Below are 17,463 nucleotides of genomic sequence, written 5' to 3'. Positions count from 1 at the left end.
GTTTGTTTTGTAAGACCTGGTCTCACTAAGGAACCTGGGCTGGCCTGGAACTGACTATGTAGAACAGGCTGGCCTGAAATTGACTATGTAGAACAGTCTGGCCTCTAGTTTATTAATATGCCAATACCTTTTGTGGGATTGATAAATTTTAACCAAACATTACTTGGTAGATTTTGTCTTTCTTAATTTAAAGCTTAATTTCAAGGGTATATTTTGGTTTATTTGGGGACCCATCTTCTGTGTCTTCTGCTGATTGTTCCTCTCCAATTTTTCTTAAATCCCACACATTCAGGCAGTGATCAGTACTACTAGAAGCCAGAATAGCTTCATTATGTGGATACCGGTGGACCTGGAAAATTTCATCCTCATGAGATTCAAAGCTATGGCGTTTTAGTTTCAGATTACTCAGGTCCCATAAAGCTACAGTCTTATCTGCAGGGCTGGCTGCCAGAATGAACTCATTGTAGGGATTGAATGAGAGGCAGCTGATCTCAGCAGTGTGTGCATCCACCAAATGGCTTGGCTTAGAAGTAGTAGTGGGTCTGATGTCCCATATGCTAAGTTTCTGGCCATCAGCAACAGATCAAAACAAGGACTCATGCAACAGATGCCAGGCCACATCCTCTACAACAGCTGAGTGTCCAGTAAAGATTGCTTTAGCATCCACAATTTTGACTTCCTTTGGTCCAGCATTTATATCCCATAGACAGACAGTATGGTCATCAGATGCACCCATGAGATGTCCACTTAAATTAGAATTCAAAGAAAGACCATTCTTTCCTGGAAGGAAATAGCCTTCCTTTTGGTGACTCCTTAATCTAAGATCAAGATTACATTCTCCACTTGGATCTGGCTTTGCAGAGAGTTTTGTGTAGTCAAAAAGCAAAACATCAGAAGATGGTGTTTTTGTGGGAATGATGTGAGGATTCTGTGCCATATAACAAGCATGATTTACTTCTCCTTCATGATTAATTTTAATTTCATATTCAATTTTTTTCTGTTACAGAACCAAAGCCACCAAATTCCCCCTTGTCACTGTCACAATGGGAAGCATCAAACTGTGCATCATCATTGGGAATATGAACTCGAGCAACCACCAGATGATTTTGTTCATCAGATGTATGAGTGCCCAGCACCAGCCAATGAAGGGCATGATTCTGTCCTTCTGGTTTAGTCACTTCAGGAAGCCATTGAATGATAAGATGTGGACACTGAAGAGCATGGGTTACAGCCAGGTTATACAGAAATAGCATCTTCTTCCAGATTTTATATTCTTCATTGATGACATGGTCCTCCACAGTATCTTCAAACGTTCTCCACTGCAACTGCCTGTACTCCTGAGCCAAGGGCTTCAGAGGGAGCTAGTCCTTCCAATAATTTGAATGGAATAAAGAGCATCAATCCATTGTTCCAAATACCTATATAAACCCTCTTATATGCTCAACACATTAGTAACATTTTTTTGTTAAATGGTTAACAAAAGTAGCTGTCTTAACTTCTTGTGTCAAAGCAATTGCAGAAGCAGTGATGCTAGCAATTAATGTAATTAAAGCTATTATTCCATCAATAATCAAGCCCACTACCTTCTTGCTTATAGAAGTTTTGCAATTTTATGAGGTCCCGTTTGTCAATTCTTGATCTTAGAGCATAAGTCATTGGTGCTCTGTTCAGGAACACCTTTTGCTCCTGTGTTGGAGGCTCTTCCCCACTTTGTCTTCTATTAGTTTCATTGTATCTGGTTTTAGGTGGAGGTCATTGATCCACTTGATTTGAGCTTTGTACGAGGAGATAAGAATGGATTGATTTGTATTCTTCTACATGCTGACTTTTAGTTGAACCAGCACCATTTGTTGAAAATGCAGTCTTTTATCACTACTGCTCTGTAGTACAGTTTGTGATCTGGGATGGTGATTTCAGCAGAAGTTCTTTTATTGTTGAGAATAGTTTTTGCTGTTCTGGTTTTTTTGTTATTCCAAATGAATTTGCAAATTGTTCTTTCTAACTCTGAAGAATTGAGTTGGAACTTTGTGGGGATTGCATTGAATCTATAGATTAGTTTCAGCAAGATGGCCATTTTTATAATATTAGTCCTGCCAATCCATGAGCATGGGAGATCTTTCCATCTTCTGAAGTCTTCTTTCGATTTCATTCTTCAGAGACTTGAAGTTCTTATCATACAGATATTTCACTTGCTTTGTTAGGGGCACACAAAATTATTTTATATTCTTTGTGACTATTGTGAAGGGTGTATTTTCCCTAATTTCTTTCTCAGCCTGTTTATCCTTTGAGTAGAGGAAGGCTACTGATTTGTTTGAGTTAATTTTATATCCAGTCACTTTGCTGAGTTGTTTATCAGGTTTAGGAGTTCTCTGGTAAAAGTTTTGGTATCACTTAAGTATACTATCCTATCATCTTCTAATAGTGATATTTTGACTTCTTTATTTCCAACTTGTATTCTTTTGTCCTCCTTTTGTTGTCTAATTGCTCTAGATAGGACTTCAAGTACTATATTGAACAGGTAGAGAGAGAGTGAGCAGCCTTGTCTAGTCCCTGATTTTAATAGGATTGCTTCACATTTCTCTCCATTTAGTTTGGTGTTGGCTAATGGTTTGCTCTATATTGCTTTTACTATGTTTAGGCATGTGCCTGGAATTCCTGTTCTTTCCTAGACTTTTATTGTGAAGGGGTGTTTAATTTTGTCAAATGCTTTCTCAACATCTAGTGAGATGATCATGTAGGTTTTTCTTTGAGTTTGTTTATATAGTGGATTACATTGATGGATTTCCGTATATTGAACCAACCCTGCATTCCTGGGATAAAACCTACTTGATCATGATGGATGATTGTTTTGATGTGTTTGTGGATTTGGTTTGCAAGAAATTTATTGAGTATTTTGCATCAATATTCATAAGGGAGATTGGTCTAAATTTCTCTTTCTTTGTTTTTATGTAGGAGTGTAATTGTTGCTTCATAGAACAAACTAGATAGTCTTTCTTCAGTTTCTATTTTGTGGAATAGTTTGAAGAGAATTGGTATTAGGTCTTCCTTGAAGGTTTGATAGAATTCTGCACTAAAACAGTCTGGACCTGGGCTTTTTTTGGTGGGGAGACTTTTAATGATTGCTGCTATTTATTTAGGAGTTATGGGACTATTTAGGTGGTTTATCTGCTTCTGATTTAACTTTGGTACCATGTATCTGTCTAGAAAGTTGACCACTTCATCTAGATTTTTCAGTTTTGTTGAGTATAGGATTTTGTAGAAGGATCTGATGATTTTTTTGAATTTCCTCAGTTTCTGTACTTATGTCTCCCTTTTCAGTTCTGATTTTATTAACTTTGATACTGTCTCTGTGCCCTCTGGTTAGACTGGCTAAGGGTTTATCTATCTATGTTCCTGGGTGCATTAGAGCTCCTTGGAGTCCAGCCTCTTCTGGGTGCTGTGGGATGGGGTGCTGAGCTGATACTCAAGGTCTGCTCAGGGAACCAGAAGGAATGAAGCAATACGTAATCAGCAATTTCAACACTTCTTCTTACATTTCAAAGTAATTCAGATAATTGAACATGTAATATTTACTGCTGTCTTTTAAATTATCATAGAAGGATCATTTTGAACATGAAAAACTATAATTCTTGTATGATACGATTTAGAATTTAACATTCTTATAGCATGATGTTTTGATTTCATGATTTACTTTTGTAACATAGGGATGGTTTTCTTATCAACTTAAGGTGTTAGGTTAAGAATCTATATAAATAAAACATTGAGTTTTAAGCCTGAGTGCTTGGTTTTAGAGTAACTATGAAAGTTCTCCATGTAATAACTTTCAAGCATGCACATAATTGTGATTACCATGGCTTTACTGTTCAGAGAAATGTTAGTTTCCTATAACATCTGTATATATGTCTACATGATCCATTCTCACAAGTTTATAATGTATTTAGCCAAAAGTCTTGGAAATACTGGGTTGTAACTTCAATAATTTTTGATGGGAAAATTATTTCATATAATTTCAAAATTACAGAAAAATTATATGGAGAAAATAAATGAAAAGAATATCCATTCAGAGACACCTAGCTCTTGTGCTCCTGTGAAGACACCATATCCTGAGACATCCTAGGGGACCCAGTGCACTATAAGCAGCGGATAAGAACACTCTCCAACTACCCTTTGCCCCAGAGCTACAATTGGGAACTTGGGAAGCTCAGGACCCATCATCCACCCAAACCCCACCCCTCAGGGATACCACTCCCCTTCTGGCCCTCACATGATCCTTTTGGCTGGGGCAGACATGTACCTGGTCCGCTCCCTTGAAGACACCTAGCCTGAGCCATCCTAGAGGAACCACTGCACTCAGAGCAGCAGGATTTCAGGATTCCAGAGGCAACCTGAGTCCCAAGAGTTCTTCTATCCAGTAGCTCAGGTTCACAGGATCACAGAGGCATCTGGACTCCGAGGAGTTCTGACACAATCAAGATAACTGGAAAGACAGGCTCCAGTCAGAGACAGTGAGTGCAGGTAGCAGATGTTAACCAGATGACGAAAGGCAAACACAAGAACATAAGCAACAGTAACCAAAGTTACTTAGCATCATCAGAACCCAGTTCTTCCACCATAGCAATCCCTGGACACCCCATCACACTGGAAAAGCAGGATTCGGAATTAAAATCACTACTCATGATGATGATAGAGGACTATAAAAAGGACATAAATAACTCCCTTAAAGAAGTACAGGAGAACACAGGTAAACAGGTAGAAGTCCTTAACCAACCAACCAGAGCTCTCAAGGTCTAAACCACCAGCCTGGGAGCACATAGGGAGGGACCCATGGCTCTAGCTGTATATGTAAGGGAGGATGGCTTTGTTTGGTATAGGTGGGAGAGGAGATCCTTGGTACCATGAAGGCTGGTTGCCTATTGTGAGGGAATTGGAAGGTGGGGAGGCGGGAATGGGAATGGGGTTGGTGGGAGCACATCCTCACAAAGCAGGAGGAGGGGGGATGGGATAGGGGTTCCTGTGTGGGTGTGGGAAAGAAGTGGGGTAAGGGGATAACATCTGAAATGTAAATAAAATATCCAATAAAAAAGAATATCCATTCAATGTTTGCTTACACCATTTACCAACTTTTTCAATTTGCATCCTCACTTGTAGTTTCTTTCTTTGTCCTTTTCTCTCATATTTTAAAATTTTTCTGTATACATACTGTCCTACGTGCATACACCTTCATTCTGTGTCATTTGAATTACACCTTCATTCTGTGTCATTTGAATGCACAGAAATTCAGCCTAAGTCTGTACTTTTATCCATATATATTTGGTATTACCTAAGAACAAAGAAGTGCTTTGGGACTCTTGGTGCAACGCTCTGGATGATGAAATGTAACACAGCCTGCTATTGCCTGATCCTCATGCCGTGCTCAGTCTTGCCAGGAGTTCCATTAATGGCATTTATGTCTATTTTTGTTCTTTCCTTAGGATCTAATCAAGGAGCCTGAATTGCTTTCTGCTGTAGTGTTTTTAATTCTCTTCTAACTTGAAAAACTTCTTAAGATTCTTGTGCTGTATGACCTTGACATTTTGGTAACATGGGCCAGTTAATTCATGAATATTTTAATATATGTTTGTCTGAGTGTTACTTTGGCTTTGACTTTTACAAAGTTAAACTTTTTTTATTCTTTTGGCCAGAAATATACAATGAATTTTCTTTATAGCACATCATATGAGGACAGGCTTTACTTGTTGTTATGGTGATGCCTGATATCTTAGTATCAAGTTGCAGTCTGGAATTATGAACATCAGGAAGTGAAAACTTCATTAGAATAATAAGCAGATACTGTGCAGCTGTAAAATTGTTGCATGAGTTTTATGAGGCTTTTCTCTGTGTCTAATGTTAATTCTTGTCCCAGGTAAGTGACAGGAGTAGGAGACATGGCAGAAGCTCTCATGCACTGGGATTAAAGAACACAAAAGAACCCCCAGGACAAATGACACTCACATGGACAAGCCTGAGCCTGCATCAGATGCTGTCTTCTTTTCTGTCAAGACTGAGTTTCATGTTTGGCATGTTACCTTTGCCATCATACTGTGGCTGTCAGAAACTTCAGATGACATCATCAAGTAAAGATTGGGATAGAGGAGTGGAGATCATCCATACTCATACGGAAACACCACCTGTCAACAGTGTCGATATGATGTTCTGGTTCTAGAATTCTGAAGGTCTCATGAAAATATGTGCTACTCCAGTTTGACATTTCCAATACTACACTTGAGAAACTATAACCTTAACCCACATGCTAAAAGCAACTTAACAATAGTTCCAACTTAGCTAAAATGGTATGTACATCACTTTAGTGTGTGTGAGTGTGTTTGTGTGTGTGTGTGTGCATACACATGTGTAATGGCAATCGGATTCATTCATCTACAGGTCATAAGTGTGTGGGGATTATATTATGAATAAATGAATTTAGAAGAATTGAAAAATTTATAGCAGTGAATCACACTTTCCAGATTGTTCAAAACAGTTTTAGACTTTCTTGGGTTTATCATAGACTGGTTTTGTGCATGTTCATAGTTCTAGTCATACATTTTAGGTTTTCTCCATTGAATTTCCTCAACATTGGAATGTTTAATATTTTCCTCAAATCAATCAAATAGAATAAATGGAATAGCTTTAGATACTAAAGTGTACCTGTAAAAATCGGAATTATATTATAAAATTTTTGAGCAGATAAATTTGATTAACTACTTTGTGGCTTAAATGGAGTGTCGAGGCAGGTAGGCAAATACTTTTCTAGGTGTGTCTGTGAGGGCACTCTGGATGAGAGCAACATTTAAATAGAAAGATTGAGAAAAATAGATGCCTTTTCTTACTGAGTGTTTCCTCTAAACAATTGAAGTATTGAATTGAGGGCATCTCCTGCTCTTCTTTTTATTTTTCTTTTTTTTAAAAAGGTGTGTATTCATTGCAAATAGTAGAGGGCTTCATTAGGGCATTTTATGCTATTCTTTAACCATATGTCCTTCCTCATTCCCAGTTCCCCTTAGTGTCCCAACCACTGTCCTAACAGTCCCCTCTTTTCTAGATTATTTGGCTTCTACTTTCCTGTCATATATACATGTATAGGTTTTGTGTATCTAGTGTAGCATGCAGAAATGAGAGATAAACATGACACTTTAATCTTTGGGTCTTGCTTTACCTAACATGGCACTCTCCAGTTACATATACTTTCCTTATAAATGACCTAGTTTTACTGATCTTGTTAATGTAATAAAACACATTTTTTTTTTACTTCTCTGTTGTTAGGCATGTGTTTATTCTGTCATTTTGCTACTGTGACTAACGCTGAAGTAAATATTGTTATACCAGTATCTCCATGACATGTGACCTTCAGGAAATATCTTGAAGACATTCTATCTGGATAAGTCTGCTTTTGTTTTCTAGAGGAAACTCCATATTGCGTTTCATACTGATTGACCTTATTTTCATTACCATCTGCTCTGTGTAAAATTGAGGAAGGGGAAACTCTTGCTGTTTGAGCATGTGAAGTGTCCAAATGTCCAAACATTGGTTTTCTCTGACTTCAGATTCCCATGAAGAGCACTGGCTAAAGGTGAGCTTGAACTCATTAGTTTCCAGACTGGAATTTATGCTATCAGACCTTCTGGGTCTCAGCCTTCGAACCCACCCAGAGACTGTGCTTTGCCTATTTGGAACCTGATATATTGGTTCAACAGTACAATGGGAATAGTAGTACAGATAGAAATATACCAGGATTTTTTTTTTTTTAAATTAGATCAGGGCTGGAGTGACGACTCATCAGTTTTCTGTTTGAGCACTGACTGTTTTCCCAAGGTCCTGAGTTCAGTTCCAAGCAATGACATAGTGGTTCACAAACATCTGTAAAGGATCTGATGCCCTCTACTGGTGTATCTGAAGAGAGCAACAGTGCAGTCAGCATACATACAATGAATAATCTTTTGTACATTCATTTCTCCATCAATAAAAGTTAATAAGTGTCTATTCAAGTTGATTTGGAAGCAAGGTGATATACATTTTTGATTTTATGTTTATGTTCAGGATGTCTTTAACCTAAATGAAATTTCTCTTTCTACTAAGTTTAGAGTAATTATTTTATGAATACAATGATTCGAAGATCTTCTTTTTTATGATTATATATTTAAAAGACAAGCTTACAGCAATGTGTATACTAAACTACATCTGTCACAATTTTATTTTAATAAAAATTAAGAAAAATTTTCACCTAATAACATACATAAGTTGCTTTCATATGTGAAAGGAAATAAATTATCAACTCTCTGGATTACAACTACTGTTGTGTGTTCTATACTTAGCTTATCATCTACAAATTCACTTAAAATGAAGCAATAGCTGGTTAAAGATTTACACACATACAAATATTATTTGATGTAATTAGAGAAAACAAAAGTTTCTACTGAAGGAAACCAGATACTCTTTCTTTTTAGGAGAAGCTTCTTCATCTTTAGTATTTCATTCTGATTCTACAAAATGGAAACTTCTAAACGTCATATAGATGCTCTACACTTGTCTGTCAGTGACATGTCCAGTTCATGTATGTGCTTGCAGATTCCTGTTCCTATGCTTTCCTGAAACCCATTGTCTAAATTTCCACACATATATGCAAGTCCTGGCTTTAATTGTTCAAACTTTCTAAGCAAATTTGATTTCAGCATTCATCTTTATTATTAAAGATCACTATTAAAAATCAGGGTTTTAAACAGATTCTTGGACTAGGGGTTCATATCCACCACCTTGTTAAACTTTAGTACCTGTCTAGTCTACAGTTGGTTTCCCAGAACGACTACCTTCACTGTGGAACTCTGTGAGTTTCCCAATTCAAACTTTCATTTCTTCACCATTTTTAATTTTCTATTCTATTTGAAACAATTTTTATTGGATATTTTATTTACATTTCAGATGCAATCCCATTTCCCCATTTCGCCCCCACCCAGGGACCCCATCTCATCCCCCTCCTCCTCCTTTTATGAGGATATACCCCCACCTACCCTCCCACTCCCACCTCCCCACCCACGATTTCTCACACAGTGGGGCATCCAGCCTTCACTGGACCAAGGATTTCCTCACCCACCTATGCCTGACAATGTTATCCTCCCCTACATATACAGCTGGGGCAATGGATCCTCCCTATGTACTCCCAGGCTGGTGGTTTAGACCCTGGGAGTTCTGGTAGGTTGGTATTGTTGCTCTCCCCATGGAGCCACAAACTCTTTCAGCTCCATCAGTCTTCTCTCTAACTCCTCCTATGGGAACCTCTTGATCAGTTCAATGGTTAGCTATGAGCATCCACCTCTGAATATGTAAGACTCTGGCAGACCTCTAAAGAGACAGGTATATCAGTCTCCTGTCAGCATGCACTTTCTGACATCCATATCAGCGTCTACCTTTGGTAACTGCACATGGGATGTATACCTAGGTGGAACAGTCTCCAGACGGCCCCTCTTTCAGTTTCTGTCCCACACTTTGTTTCCATATTTGCTCCCTTGAGTATTTTGTTGTTCCTTCTAAGAAGGACCAAAGCACCCACACTTCGTCTTCCTTGTCCATGAGTTTCATGTGGTCTGTGAGTTGAATCATGGGTATTATAAGCTTCTGGGCTAATACCCAATCATCAGTGAGTGCATATCATGAGTGTTCTTTTGTGATTGGGTTACCTCACTCATGATGATATCTTCTAGTTGAATCCATTTATCTAAGAATTTCTCGAATTCGTTGTATTTAATAGTTGAGTAATACTCCATTGTATAAATAAACCACATTTTTTGTACCCATTCCTCTGTTGAAGGACATGTGGGTTCTTTACAGCTTTTGGCTATTATATATAAGGCTGCCATGAACATAGCGGAGTATATATCCTTGATATATGTTGGAGAATCTTCTGGGTATATGCCCAGGAATGGTATAGCTGGGTCCTCAGGTAATGCTATGTCCAATTTTCTGAGGAAATGCCACACTGATTTCCAAAGTGGTTACACCATCTTGCAATCCCAACCAACAATGGAGGAGTGTTCCTCTTTCTCCACATCCTCGTCAGCATCTACTATCACCTGAGTTTTTATCTTAGCCATTCTGACTGGTGGGAGGTAGAATCTCAGGGTTGTTTTGATTTGCATTTCCCTGAAGACTAAGGATGCTGAGCGTTTCTTTAGGTGCTTCTCAGCCATTCCAGTTTTCTCAGTTGAGAATTCTTTGTTTAACTCAATACCCCATTTTTAATAGGGTTATTTGGTTGTCTGGAGTCTAATTTCTGGGGTTCTTAGCCCTCTATCAGATGAATGATTGGTAAAGATCTTTTCCCAATTTGTTGGTTGCCGTTTTGTCCTATCCACAGTGTTCTTTGCCTTACAGAAACTTTGTAATTTTCTGAGGTCCCATTTGTCAATTCTTGAGCTTAGAGCATAAGTCATTGGTGTTCTGTTCAGGAAATTTCCCCCTGTGCCCAAGTATTCGAGGTTCTTCCCCACCTTCTCTTCTATTAGTTTCAGTGTATTGGCTTTTATGTGGAGGTCCTTTATCCACTTAGGCTTGTGCTTTGTACAAGGAGACAATAATGGATAGATTTGTATTCTTCTACATGCTGAGCTCCAGTTGCACCTGTGCCATTTGTTGAAAATGCTTTCCTTTTTCCACTGGACAGTTTTAGCTCCCTTGTCAAAGACCAAGTGACCATAGGTTTGTGGGTTCATTTCTGGATCTTCAATTCTATTCCATTGATCTTCCTGGTTGTCTGTGTACCAATACCATGCAGTTTTTTTTTAATCACTATTGCTCTGTAGTACAGCTTGAGGTCAGGGATGGTGATTCCCCCAGAAGTTCTTTTATTGTTGAAAATAGTTCTTGATATTCTGGGTTTTTTTGTTATTCCAAATGAATTTGAGAATTTCCTTTTCTAACTCTGTTAAGAATTGAGTTGGGATTTTAATGGGGATTGCACTGAATCTGTAGATTGCTTTTGGACATTTTTATTATATTAATCTTACCAATCCATGAGCATGGGAGATCTTTCCATCTTCTTAGATCTTCTTCTATTTCTTTCTTCAGCGACTTGAAGTTCTTGTCATACAGATCTTTTGTTTGCTTGGTTAGATTTACACCAAGGTATTTTATATTATTTGTGACTATTGTGAATGGTGTCATTTCCCAAATTTTTTTCAGTCTATTTATCTTTCATGTAGAGGAAGGCTACTTGTTTGCTTGAGTTGATTTTATAACCAGCCACTTTGCTGAAGTTGTTTATCAGGTTTAGGAGTTCTCTGGTGGAAGTTTTAGGGTCACTTAAGTATACTATCCTATCATCTGCAAATAGTGATATTTTGACTTCTTCCTTTCCTATTTGTATCCCTTTGACTTCCTTTTGTTGTCTAATTGCTCTGGCTGTATTGAATAGGTAGGGAGTGAGTGGATAGCCTTGTCTAGTGCCTGATTTTAGTTGGATTGCTTCAAGTTTCTCTCCATTTAGTTTGATGTTTGCTACTGGCTTGCTGTGTATTGCTTTTACTATGTTTCAGTATGGGCCTTGAATTCCTGACCTTTCCAAGACTTTTACCATGAAGGGATGCTGAATTTTGTCAAATATTTTCTCAGTATCTACTGAGATGATCATGTGTTTTTATTTTTCCTTTGAGTTTGTTTATGTAGTGGATTACATTGATGGATTTCTGAATATTGATCCATCCTTGCATTCCTGGGATAAGGCCTACTTGATCATGATGGATGACTGATTTGATGTGTTCTTGGATTTGGTTTGCAAGAATTTTATTGAGTATTTGCATCAATATTCTTAAGGGAGATTGTTCTGAAGTTCTTTTTCTCTGTTGGGTGTCTGTGTGGTTTAAGTATGAGCATGATTGTGGCTTCATAGACCAAATTGGGTAGTATTCCTTCTGTTTCTATTTTGAGGAATAGTTTGAAGAGAATTGGTATTAGGTCTTCTTTGAATGTCTGATAGAATTCTGCTCTAAAACCATCTGGTCCTAGGCTTTTTTTTTTTTTTTTTTTTTTTGGTGGGAGACTTTTAATGAATGCTGCTATTTCTTTAGGGGTTATGGGACTGTTTAAATGGTTTACCTGACTCTGATTTAACTTTGGCACTGGGTATCTGATTTGAAAGCTGTCCATTTCATCCAGATATTTCAGTTTTGTTGAGTATAGGCTTTTGTAGTAGGATCTGATGATTTTTTGAATTCCCTCAGTTTCTGTTGTTATGTCTCTCTTTTCAGTTTTGATTTTATTAATTTGGATATTCTCTCTGTGCCCGCTCTTTAGTCTGGCTAAGGGTTTGTCTATCTTGTTGATTTTCTCAAAGAACCAGCTCCTAGTTTTGTTGATATTTTGTATAGTTCTTTTTGAATCTACTTGGTTGATTTCAGCCCTGAGTCTGATTATATCCTGTCATCTACTACTCTTTGGTATATTTCCTTCTTTTTGTTCTAGAGTTTCAGGTATGCTGCCAAGTTGTTAGTGTATGCTCTCTAGGGTTTCTTTTTGTAGGCACTTAGAGCTATGAGTTTCCCCCTTAGCACTGCTTTCATGGAGTCCCACAAGGTTTGGTATGATGTGTCCTCATTTTCATTAAATTCTAAAAAATCTTTAATTTCTTCCTTGACCAAGTCATCATTTACTGGAGCGTTGTTCAGTTTCCACGTGTATGTGGGCTTTCCATTGTTTTTGTCATTATTGAAGACCAGCCTTAGTCCCTGGTGATCTGATAGGATGCAAGGGATTATTTCAATCTTTTTACATCTGTTGAGGACTGTTTTGTGACCAATATATGGTCTATTTCGGAGAAGGTACCATGAGGTGCTGAGAAAAAGGTATATTCTTTTGTCTTAGGATGAAATGTTCTATAGCTATCTGTTAAATCCATTTGGTTCATAACTTATGTTAATTTCAAAGTGTCTCTGTTTAGTTTCTGTTTCCATGATCTGTCTATTGCTGAGAGTGGGGTGTTGAAATCCCCCACTTTATTGTGTGAGGTTCATTGTGTGGTTTGAGCTTTAGTAAAGTTTCCTTTATGTATATGGGTACCCTTGCATTTGGATCATTGATGTTCAGAATTGAGAGTTCATCTTGGTAGATTTTTCCTTTGATGAGTATGAAGTGTCCTTCCTTATCTTTTTTGATTACTTTTGGTTGAAAGTCGATTTTATTTGATGTTAGGATGCCTATTCCAGCTTGTTTCTTGGGACCATTTACTTGGAAAATTGTTTTCCATTTTTTTTTTTTTTTTTTTTTTACTCTGAGGTAGTGTCTGTCTTTGTCACTGAGGTGCCTTTCCTGTATGCAGCAAAATTCTGGGAACTGTTTATGTATCTAGTCTGATAATCTATGTCTTTTTATTGGAGAATTGAGTCCATTGATGTTAAGAGATATTAAGGAAAAATGATTGTTGCTTCCTGTTATTTTTGTTATTAGAGATGGAATCATGTTTGTGTAGCTATATTCTTTTGGGGTTGTTGAAAGATTACTTCCTTGCTTTTTCTAAGTTGTAGTTTCCCTCCTTGTGTTGGAGGTTTTCCATCAATTATCTTTTGAAATGCTGGATTTGTGGGAAGATATTGTGTAAATTTGGTTTTGTCATGGAATATCTTGGTTTCTCCATCTATAGTGATTGAGAGTTTTGCTGGGCTGGCATTTGTGTTCTGTTAGGGTCTGTATGATATCAGTCCAGTATCTTCTGGCTTTTATAGTCTCTGGTAAGAAGTCTGATGTAATTCTTATAGTTCCGCCTTTGTATGTTACTTGACCTTTTTCCCTTACTGCTTTTAGTATTTTTCTTTGTCTTGTGCATTTGATGTTTTGATCATTATGTGACAGGAGGAATTTCTTTTCTCGTCTAGTCTATTTGGAGTTCTGTAGGCTTCTTGCATGTTCATGGGCATCTCATTCTTTAGGTTAGGGAAGTTTTCCTCTTTAATTTTGTTGAAGATATTTACTGGCCCTTTAAGTTGGGAATCTTCACTCTCATCTATACCTATTATCTTTAGGTTTAGAAATCCTTCTCGTTGTGTCCTGGATTTCCTGAATGTTTTAGGTTAGGAGATTTTTGCATTTTGCATTTCCTTTGACTGCTGTGTCAATGTTTTCCATGGTATCTTCTGCTCATGAGATTCTCTCTTCTATCTCTTGTATTCTGTTGGTGATGCTTTTGTCTATGACTCCTGATCTCTTTCCTAGGTTTTCTGCCTCCAGGGTAGTCTCCCTTTGAGATTTCTTTATTGTTCCTTCTTCCATTTTTAGATCATGGATGGTTTTGTTCAATTCCTTCACCTTTTTGGCTTTGTTTTCTTTTAATTCTTTTTTTTTTTTTTTTTTTTTTACATATAACAGCAAACACCTTTATTACACGAGCTATGAAGGATGGTTATTTGCCTTTCCGGGCTTTGATCTTCCGCAGATAGAACTCCAGCTCCTTGCCTTCGAGCACATAGCCATCTGCTCTGCCACACTGGCCTGGTCTTGAGGCAATACAGGCGAGAAGCTTGCCCTGCTGGAACTGTTCCTCCAGAAGACTGCTGATTTTGGCATTCTTTTTCCTTTCGTCATATTTCTTTTGAATTTTCTTTGATCGTTTTTTGTTTAAAATCTCTTCCTCCTCGGGAGTCAGTTTGGCCCCCTTCTTGCGGCCCAGGGGCAGTGCATAGTGGGACTCGTACCACTGCCGGTACGGTGTGCTGTCAATGAGCACAATGCAGTTCTTCACCAGGGTCTTGGTGCGGACAAGCTCATTATTGGATGCATTGTAGACAACATCAATGATCCTTGTTTTTCGAGTACAACACTCAGAGCCCCAGGAAAAGTTCCCCACATCCAATCTCAGAGCACGGTACTTCTTATTGCCCCCTCGAACTCGGACTGTGTGTATGCGGCGAGGGCCAATCTTAGTGTTGGCTGCAGGCCGTCCCAGCTCATACTTCCGCTTCTTGTGGTAGGGTTTTCTCTTACCCCCGGTCTTGCGGCGCTTGTGCCAGTTGTCCCGAGAGATGCCCATCGCTCGGCGCTGGCTGGAAAGAGCTTCTTTTAATTCTTTAAGGGATTTTTGTGTTTCCTCTTTAAGGGCTACTACCTGTTTACCTGTGTTCTTCTGTACTTCTTTAAGGGAGTTATTTATGTCCTTCTTAAAGTCCTCAATCATCATCATGAGAAGTGATTTTAATTCTGAATCCTGTTTTTCCAGTGTGATGGGGTGTCCAGGGCTTGCTATAGTGGGAGAACTGGGTTCTGATGATGTCAAGTAACTTTGGTTTCTGTTGCTTGTGTTCTTGCGATTGCCTTTCACCATCTGGTTAACATCTGCTACCTGCACTCACTGTCTCTGACTGGAGTCTGTCTTTCTAGTTATCTTGCTTGTGTCAGAACTCCTCAGAGTCCAGCTGTCTCTGTGATCCTGTGATCCTGAGCTCCTGGGTAGAAGAATTCCTGGGACTCAGGCCACCTCTGGGATCCTAAAGTCCTGCTGCTCTGAGTGCAGTGGTTCCTTCTCTGCTCTGAGTGCACTGATTCCTCTAGGATGGTTCAGGATATGGTGTTTTCAAGGGAGTAGAGCAGCTAGGTGTCTGCTCCAGCCAAAAGGACCAAGTGAGGGATGGGAAGGGGTTGATATTCCTGAAGGGTGGGGTTTGGGTGGCTGATGGGTCCTGAACACTCCAGGCTCCCAGTTGTAGCTCTGGGGTGTAGGGTAGTGAGAAAGGGTTCTTTCCCACAGCTCTTAGTGCAGTGGTTCCTCTAGAATGACTCAGGATATGGTATCTTCATGAGAGCAGACCAGCTAGGTGTCTGCCCCAGTCAAAAGACTATTTTTACTTTTCTAACAAAGTCATGCATGGAGAGGATGCATAGACTGGGAAGCCTGTTCTATGTCTTTCTCAATGCTGTCTGGAATCAGTTAATTAACCACTTTCTTCAGTCATTTGTCTGCACTCCTGGGGTCATGATTTCCATCATCTTTTTTCTGTATCTGGCAGGCCTGTTAGTGCTGTGCAAAAGATGTCTTGTGCATCTGATTGTTGCTTTTTTTTTTTTCTGAATCCAAAGCAGAAGTCAGAGCAAATACCTATTGATCATCTTGACATCAAAATGAGCTTCAATTATGGCCTGCCTCTTTTTGACCATGGAAGACATTTTGCCCTGAGTAAGATCTATGTCATGGAAGTTAGTCAGACAGTTTTTGCTCTGAATGTCCTCAGTAATTGGCTTGAATTTTCCAAATGCAACTTTGTCATTCTGTAGATTGGCAAGGCTCACTTCAAAAACATGACCCTTGAAGAAATTAGATGCAATTTTGGTTCCTTGAGTCTTTGTGACATTTTTACCGATGTTCCAATATTGAACATGGGCAGAGCTTACACATCATACCAGTCATTCTTAGAAAATGGATCAAGCATTTTCTTCTTGGTCCCTTTCTTGCCGCCTTTCATCAGGCACTTGTTCTTGCTGACTGCCATGGTGCCACTCAGAGACCCAAAAAGTCATCTTTATTTTTGTATGTCACTAACAAACTATTATCCTTAGGTTTTTGGATGGCTTTTGCTTATGCAAGCAACTTTTTCATCGTTACTGTTTATCCTAAACTGTGTACCTATAATGTGGGATTATTACTTCATTGAAAGCTATTCCCTTTCTCTGACTACTGTATGGATTGATAATTCCTATTACACAGAGATAACGTAAGTTCAGAGACATTTGGCTTGAAAAGATTTTCAACTCATGCTACCAATATTTTTCTTTTACTCTTTACTTTGAATTACATAACTTTTTCTTTTCTTTCTTTCTTTCTTTCTTTCTTTCTTTCTTTCTTTCTTTCTTTCTTTCTTTTTTGGTTGTTAAGTGCCTAGCCTTTAATAACTTTAATAATCTCTACTGCCTGAAGTTTCTTTTTTAACATTACCATAGATTAGGGGCTTGAGCCCACATTTTATATGTTAAGGAATCAGCTTTTCTTTTTTTAACTTAATGCAAAACCAACAAATGAAATTATTGCCAGGATGTGAATTTCCTACAAGTGAAGGGAAAATATTTCAACGATTGTGATAAATGTTTGCTAATGAAGACAACTTTTAAAATCTGAAGTTTCAAACTCCTCTAGTTTAAAAAATACACATTCAGCTAAAGAAAAACAGTACTGTTCATATCCTAGCAGCTTCTTTTCCTTCAATAGATTATGCTTGGCAAGCTAACTGTGTTGCCAACACTGCAGATATATTCTTTCTGAGGTACCTTCCAAGCCTTCTGTTTGTTACGAATTTGCTTAAACACAAAGCTTCAGACTCATTTCTTTTTTCTGGGATACAGAAGCTGTTGGTGTCAGAATTAAAATTGACAGATCTAATATGAGTTTTTCCTCTGTGTGCATTTTATAATTGATATTTTCCTCCTTATTTATGATTATTCCTAGTGAAGAACTCATGAACT

At 38.2% G+C, this 17,463-nt stretch overlaps 1 protein-coding gene and 2 pseudogenes across 1 annotated transcript; all 3 read right to left on the bottom strand.

Moving 5' to 3' along the window:
- Positions 1-187: 187 nt before the first annotated feature.
- Positions 188-6,107, bottom strand: LOC114612759 (annotated as a pseudogene).
- Positions 6,108-8,748: 2,641 nt separating this feature from the next.
- Positions 8,749-16,496, bottom strand: LOC114612758 (annotated as a pseudogene).
- Positions 14,375-15,061, bottom strand: LOC114612737 (40S ribosomal protein S8). Its single transcript, XM_028757750.1, has one exon. It carries the CDS (start codon positions 15,041-15,043, stop codon positions 14,417-14,419), a length of 627 nt encoding a protein of 208 aa, XP_028613583.1. The 5' UTR covers positions 15,044-15,061; the 3' UTR covers positions 14,375-14,416.
- Positions 16,497-17,463: the final 967 nt, after the last annotated feature.

Source organism: Grammomys surdaster, unplaced genomic scaffold, assembly GCF_004785775.1.
Source record: "Grammomys surdaster isolate TR1022 unplaced genomic scaffold, NIH_TR_1.0 126182, whole genome shotgun sequence".
NCBI classification, from domain to species: domain Eukaryota; kingdom Metazoa; phylum Chordata; class Mammalia; order Rodentia; family Muridae; genus Grammomys; species Grammomys surdaster.
Note: the sequence above shows the minus strand (reverse complement) of the source record. Positions and strands in the feature narration are given on the sequence as shown.